Source organism: the organism of the source record quoted next, unplaced genomic scaffold, assembly GCF_019419815.1.
Source record: "Pyrus x bretschneideri cultivar Hongxiangsu unplaced genomic scaffold, Pyrus_bretschneideri_v1 Contig19, whole genome shotgun sequence".
Lineage (NCBI taxonomy): Eukaryota > Viridiplantae > Streptophyta > Magnoliopsida > Rosales > Rosaceae > Pyrus > Pyrus x bretschneideri.
In genome coordinates this window covers 6,205,215-6,212,456 of record NW_025999490.1, presented here as the reverse complement: position 1 = coordinate 6,212,456, position 7,242 = coordinate 6,205,215, and the positions used below count along the sequence as shown (strand labels likewise).

Below are 7,242 nucleotides of genomic sequence, written 5' to 3'. Positions count from 1 at the left end.
AAAGCTACAAACAATTATTTGAAACGGGAACCATTGTTAATGTGATTTCAAAAGTCCAACTAACCTCTTTTAAACATAAACATGAGTAGAAAAAAGAAGCTAATTAAGACAGTCATAAAATTACAACCCTGCGGGGAACCCTAATCCTAATAACCCTAGTCCTAATCCAAGACCAAAACAGTAAATTTAAGGTGAACAATAACTAACAATTGACAAAGTCTTGAGCTTACTTTTCCCTTAGTTTTGGGAAAGTCAATACCCGAACCCACTACCCTTGTGGGGTGGTGATTAGGGTTTCCAAAATCTCACCAAAACACCACAAGACAAGGATATTAAAAGGTGCGTTCTTGACTTTTTCCCTTTTGTAACCCTACTCAATTTCGAAGTAAACCCACCATGCTTGCTCACCATGTATTTAGGCTTTTTAGTTGTCATGGATTTTGGTCACATGTAACTGCGGCTCTAATACGCTCAACCGTGCACTTAATTAGATTGTTAACAGTGGCCACAGATCCCAGAGAGAGTTTAGCAGTAGGAACTGAATCAACCAAGATCTGAAATGCTACGGTGAGAAGAGACCCACCAGAGCCAACATCAAGTATTCCTCCTCCTGCGGACCCAGCAGCTCCATCTGGAAGGATGGCAAAACCTGAGGGCAGAAGTGCAACATAATCTGGGTCTCCACCACTTAACACAACATTCATGGCCACGATATCAACCGGTGCATAAATCACGTATGACCCGGTTGAATCAGTGCAGCTCTCCTGAAGTATCAGCATATTGCTTTGGCTTGAGTTTGCACTCTGAAAATCACCCCATTAATTAGCTTGTCTAGTGTTTAAAGACTAGTCAAGAGAATATTCACTATGATTTAGGAGTACATTCAGGCAAGAACTGACCTAGACAGTTTTCCACAATCTGACAATATAAAGCATGACGAGAGTATATTTTCTAGAATACACATTTTCAATGCATATATAATATCAATCGAGACTTACATTTACGCGAAGTAGGGAGACACAGTTGCCTGGATCACGACCATTAGCTATGTGCGCCATCTCTTGAACTAGCCCACCATTTGAAAGTATATCCCACTGAAAATTATATGCCACAAATTAAATGTGTACATGTTTACATATATGATATACTTAGCAGTGCCCTAATATATCATATGTATATCTCTATGTTTTACTTAGCTATGCCTTCATATATCAGAGATATATATGTATATATATTAACATGCAATATGTACCTCACTACGAGAGTTTTCATCACGCAGGAAATCAAAAACTCTCTTGGGAGGGACAGGAATCCAGAAGGAAGTTGCAGCACTTAAAACTATCCCAGGAGGCCTGCCAGGATCGTCCATACTTTTTCGGGTCATGACCCTCACATCATCTGAACCCGTTGCTGATAATGTAGTCCATGCATGTGCAGTAGAAGCACCAACACCGGTACAGAAGCTTATCACCATTCTTTGTGCCAGCTTCAGCATACTTTTCCTCCCTTCAGTACTAGTTATCACTGTAATATAAGATAACAATTTGAACCCATTACTTTGATATTAAGAGAAAACTAATTACCTTCTCTAATTACCAAAGCAAGTAAATTAAGATTAGTGTGTACCACAAAGATCTCCAGCAGGAATGTTACTGGCCATGGAACTCGCAAGACGTTCGCACTGTCTATCAAGTGTAGCCACCCAACGCTTAGCTCCGAAGGCAAGACCAGAATTGACTAGGGGTCTGTATATGTTGTGAACAGCTCTATCATCCACTTCAACATGTTCCACCCATGTAACCTAAACAATCATACATAAAAATCATGAATATGCGAATTAGTTAAGAGAACAATGTTTAACTTTTTGTGAAAAAAAAAAGAACTATAATGAGCTTAGGAGAGCTCTAGTGAGAAACTTTATACACCTTAGAGTAGCCATTTGGCAATTCTTGGATTAAGCAACCGGATGGCCTTCTTCGACTTCTTGAAATTGGACTTGGGCGTAGGTTGTCCAAGGAAACATCAACCACTGCCCAAGTTCCATCAACTTGCTGCTTACAGTACCTTACAAAGTAATTCTCACGGGTTGGAACGAGTGGTGAGGGTACTTGAAACTCAGCAGTCATCTACATAAAAATTATATCGTACGGATTAATTTCAGTAAATGCTTTAATCCATTCTAAATTCAAATTAATTGTGTTGTACATACCACTTGCAAGGCTCCATTGTAGTTTCCAGCTACTCCAGTTGATAGGATATCAAGGGTCATTGCTCTTGAGACAATACCACAAAAGATGGTAGACCATTGATTCTGAAAACACATCATGATTGTGTTAAATTCAAAGAGATATAAAGTCCTATTAAATCCAAGTTCAATTACTTGATGTTCAAATATGTGTGTTAATTACCACATCCATGAGAATCTCAACAAGGTTAACATGATTCATGATGACCAATTCCGATTCTCTTGAAGCCTCAGACTTTAAGCCCAATATTTTAGGGCCAATCCCCCTCGGAAATGTCCTCAAGTACTCGTCTTCATTTAAAATTTCTTTTTGAATTGAGTTGTGGTCACCAGGAACCCATAAGGGGTCTCCATCCTGAGCCATTCTAATTAGTTCTTCCATGGCTGCAACGGCAAGCTCAACAATCATCGGCTTATCTGCCTCGGTGGGCACTGAAACTGTCCTGAGAAGATCACTAGATGATCCATACATTTCTCCTACGAAGCCTGGCTGAGTACCAAAATTCCCAACCGCAAGATCAAGGGAGCGCGAAGGCACGTGAGAGGAAAATGAGCTTGTCAAAGGTTTCCCAACATATTTAGCAGCAATCGAAGATATCCTATCAATCTGTGAAACCAATTGAACAAAACTCAATAGGCTACAAAAATTATAATGACGAGAAAAAGGTGCAGTATGCATGTCTTATAATAATGGTCACCTCTTCACGTAAACGAGCATTTTCAATCCGCAAATGTTGCTCATCAAATGACATCTCACCAATTGCAGCTGGTCCTCCACAGTTGGGGCATGTGGCATTGCCAAGGGCTTCCTTGTACCTATTGTTCTCAGCATGAAGCTTGTCGTTCTCAGATTTCAAAATTGAATTCTCATGGCGTTCATGTTGTGCCTAAGAGTAATATATACTTAATGTCAAATTGATACACAGAGTAATTAAGCCAATTAAAAAATTAAGTTAAATAGGGCCAAGTTATTCGAGAGCATAATGTGCATAGAGGTTGAATATAATTAAAGTGCTTAATGCCTAGTATAATGTCAAAACTCTCAGAGAATAAAGGATAAATTTTCTCATAAGTGGAAAATTTGGAACTAAATGACTTTATGGAAACGCATAAAGTGCGCATATATATATATATATATATATATATATATATATATATATATATCCAATTGATTTTTCTACATATACATACACTATATATGCATATGTGTGTGTGTGTGTGTGTGTTTGTCTGTCTGTCTGTGTGGTGATAGAATATATGCGTTACCTTCATTTGGGTGCGCTTGTTTTGGAACCAGAATTTGACTTGCAAAGGCTCTAACCCTAGTTCACGACTCAGCTCCTTCCTTTGCTTGTCATCTGGGTGAGGACAGTCCTTGAAGAATCTGAAAAGATATAAATTCGATCGAGATATATATATTATATTCACAATGAAGCTCATGATCGGAAAAAAAAAAACCCTAAAAACAAGATAAACAAGAAAACACAAAGACATACGCTTCCATCTCCTGGATTTGGCGCTGGGTGTGGCGATGGTAACGTTTTCTTTTGGGGCGCGGGCCCGTGGTGTTGGGATCTTGCTCGTCACCAGAAGGAATGTCCATAGTCGTTTCGGTTCCGGATTTGGTCTCGAAGTCATCCTCCAGCAGTCGGCCAGTACTATCCGAGGTTTTGTGGGTACTGCTCGTCGTCATGTGATCTAGGATGTGGTGATTGTCGAACATGCTTGGCTGAAACATTTTTTCTCCTTCCAAATCCCTAGAATTTAGGACTCTTGTTCTAGCTCAACACCTATCTCTCTTGTCTTAATTTCAATCTGCCAAGACAAAATGATATAGGTCAATTTATATCATTTATAAACAAATTAAGGGCACCGCACTGATGAACAGTTTAAAGAACTCAGACCAAAGTAAAAGCTAGGTTTAGAATTAAGACACAATTAGCTGATAACATACTTACATATATTAAAAATAATGGGGGAAAATAATTAAAAAGAGAAATAACCCATTTCTTCCAGTAGTTCGACCCAATCCATAGACAGAAAACAGGAAAGAACAGAAATTTGGAGGAGAGAAATTAAAAACTTAAGAAATACCAAAGATATTTCTGAGAGAATAATGAATGGTATGATAATTTTATACGGAAGCGATCTGTATTCCACTCTGGAAGTAGAAAATAAATGTACAAGATAAAGCTGTAAACCGTGTATCTACATACATACATACAAGTCTCCCCGAACCCCCTCTCTGAGAAGATTTACCCTTATTTTACCCCAAAATATTCAGAAGATTAACCGTTTCAACCAAGAGATTTTGTTTCAAATGCATCAATTAATTACCCAGAACGAAAATACGGGCATATAACACGTACAAATACATGTATGTAGAAAAATCATACCCAAAATCAGGCAACCTAAATGACCACAAGGAAAATATATAATAAGAAAATTATTCTACCGAACATTAATGTTTTTGTTGAAAAAGAATATTATATCATTTATGGATATATATTATTCCCCCCAGAATATATCTAAGAAAGAATACCAAACTGACCTGAGAAGATAAGCTGAGAGTTTTCGTGAAATAATCTCTCGCCGGAAGCATTTTCCGGCTACCATATATATAAAATATCTCACTCCCAAACAAAACCCTAGACTAGACACCCTTCATCTTTTTCTCTCTTCTCTGTCTCCCTCTCTCCTCTGTCCCCCTCTCTCTTTCTCCTCTTTGACTCTGAAGAGGTAAGAGGTGGTTTCTGGATGTGGTGTTATGAGTGGGGGTTTTGACTCTTTGTTGTGGTTGGAAATTTTAATAGATTCTCTGGTGCTGTCTGAGAAAAAAGAAAAAAAAAAAAAAACCTAATTGACTGGATTAGTTCAAGCTAGTAAAAATAAAGGGAAACAAATGATGACTGTACGTAGCACTACGGTTTAATTTAGGCCTTCAAAAGTCATTAGCTTTTTTGCTCTTTCGTGCTAATTGACTGTGGCTAATAGTTAATGAGTTTTCAAACACACTAAACTAGGATTATAACGCCCCACTAAGCCAAATCTCGGTCTTCCCAATACCACCCAGCACTCTCTCTCTCTAAAAAGTAACGGAAGATTGTGTAGAAAAAATAAAAACGTGACTTGAAGTTCAAAGAAGCTGACCCTTTGAGCTCTAGGCTATGGGGGAACGAAGAACTCTCTGTTCCCTTTGAGACCGTGGTGGGTAGGAGTAGAATATTTGTGGGTATAAGAAGAAGAATGCGGTGATGAAGATTGAGAGAGAGAGAGAGAGAGAGAGAAAGAGAGAGATAAAACGAACGAGAAAAAAGAGATGGAATCGAAATAGCAAACGAGAGAGAGTAAGAAAGAGAGAGACTTTGGGGGGAAGGGGGAAGAAAGAGGAACCGGTGGAGAGGATGTGACAGCGAAGGAGTTAATGCGGAGCGTATTGAGAGGGTGCGATTGCATTTATGGCGGGAGGGAAAGGTGTAAATGCTGCTCAGCATGCATGAGAGGGAGGGAGAGAGAGAGAGAGAGAGAGAATAGTTGGTTGGGCATCTCAACATGCTCATGTTTTAAATTTGTTAGGGGAGTATGGTGGTGAAATATGAATTACAGCTTTTTTAACTGCCCTAGATTTCAACCCTTTCAGTTTTTCACTCCGCCAGCACTCCTTGTATTGTGATATGAATAATGCAAGGGAGATCAAATTTGTAAATCAAATAACGTGTCATGAATTGTATTTGAAGAAAGTTGGGATTCCACCATAAAACCATTTGACAATATAAGGAGTAGCTCATGCAAGGTCCTTGCTCCCATCAATGTGGGACTCATTCTCAACACACCATCTTACGTGTAGCAAATTTTTAAGCCTATCCCATGAACAACAAAACGGGGTACGTGGAGTGCATGTGGCCCATGAACAACACAACGGGGTATGTGAAGCGCATGTAGCCGTTTGGCTTCACACGTGGGACAACCTGCTCTAACAGCATGAAGAAAGTTGGGGTTCCACATAAAACCAATTGGCAATATGAGTATAGTTCATCTTACTTATAAGCCCATGCAAGATCCCTGCTCCATCAATGCGAGACGCATTAATTCTCAACAATATTTAGGATACTAGAATATCTTATTCTTTTATGATTGTATTATTTGCAAGGCAAAGAATCCTATCTTGTTTACTAGCACAAGGCATGAGTAATAACATACATAATTGCTCAAGTCCTTCTCCATTTATCTCTACCACACTGTCTTGTTTCAGTAAAATAGGTCACAATACGTACACGCTCTTATCGCTGCACTAAAGAACTGAAGGTTTGTCTGCTACAAACTCGTTCACAAGATTCATCATTGCAATCCAGGTTCTTCTAAAACAAGGTCTAAATTGCCAATATTTTTTTCAGCTTGCTTAAATGCAACATTCATAATTGAGCATGAACCTTAATTTTTTATTAGCAAATTATATATTATACTCAAATTATTGTTCGCAATTATATTATATTACTATTATTATAATTATGGTAAATTGCATCTGTGTGATAATCCATAACAATAAAAAAAATCTGTTAATAATCCATTAGAAAGTTCGAATTTGTAAAAAGGTATAGAAGAAAGTCATAGGTCTCAAATGATTCATTGTACTTTCTTCTCATATTTCATGCCACCAAATTTCTTATACGTTTCTTTTAGATAGACATTTAATTTGTTTAGTATATTTTTAATTTTGTGTGAACTCCTCCAATCCAAAATCTAATTAGATAAAATATATACGGACATATATTCTACATTTATGTATACTAATACCATAAAAAGAAGTAGGTAAATTAATTTTGTTACAAATTTAAAAAGTAGGCACATTAATTTTCATGTAATTATACAGTAGGTCAATTATTTTCATAAAATTAAACAATAATAGATATTGTTTTCAAAAAAAAAAAAAAATTAATAGTAGGTAAATTTTTTCATGTAATTATACAGTAGGTAAATTATTTTCATAAAATTAAACA

General features: G+C 37.4%; 1 protein-coding gene across 4 annotated transcripts; it reads right to left on the bottom strand.

The window, feature by feature from the left end:
- Positions 1–5,596, bottom strand: LOC103953984 (homeobox-leucine zipper protein MERISTEM L1). Of its 4 annotated transcripts, none has more exons than XM_048582415.1 (11): positions 5,396–5,596; positions 3,742–4,060; positions 3,512–3,629; positions 2,944–3,132; positions 2,409–2,852; positions 2,210–2,311; positions 1,926–2,126; positions 1,627–1,801; positions 1,253–1,524; positions 999–1,094; positions 1–803 (listed from the first exon to the last, which is right to left on the bottom strand). In XM_048582415.1, exons 2-11 carry the CDS (start codon positions 3,981–3,983, stop codon positions 432–434), a joined length of 2,211 nt encoding a protein of 736 aa, XP_048438372.1. In that variant the 5' UTR covers positions 3,984–4,060; positions 5,396–5,596; the 3' UTR covers positions 1–431. The 4 variants fall into 4 exon arrangements, with proteins under 4 accessions (XP_048438372.1, XP_009364098.2, XP_048438373.1 ...); XM_009365823.3 differs by having other exon boundaries at positions 4,797–5,595; XM_048582416.1 differs by lacking the exon at positions 5,396–5,596 and adding an exon at positions 4,249–4,370.
- Positions 5,597–7,242: the final 1,646 nt, after the last annotated feature.

Coding starts and splice junctions, on each gene's coding strand:
- LOC103953984 (XM_048582415.1), bottom strand. CDS start 3,983: ATGTTTCAGCCAAGCATGTTCGACAATCACCACATCCTAGATCACATG. Junction 2,127..2,209: donor ACAATGGAGCCTTGCAAGTG/GTATGTACAACA, acceptor ATTTTTATGTAG/ATGACTGCTGAGTTTCAAGT. Junction 804..998: donor TCTCCCTACTTCGCGTAAAT/GTAAGTCTCGAT, acceptor GGTGATTTTCAG/AGTGCAAACTCAAGCCAAAG.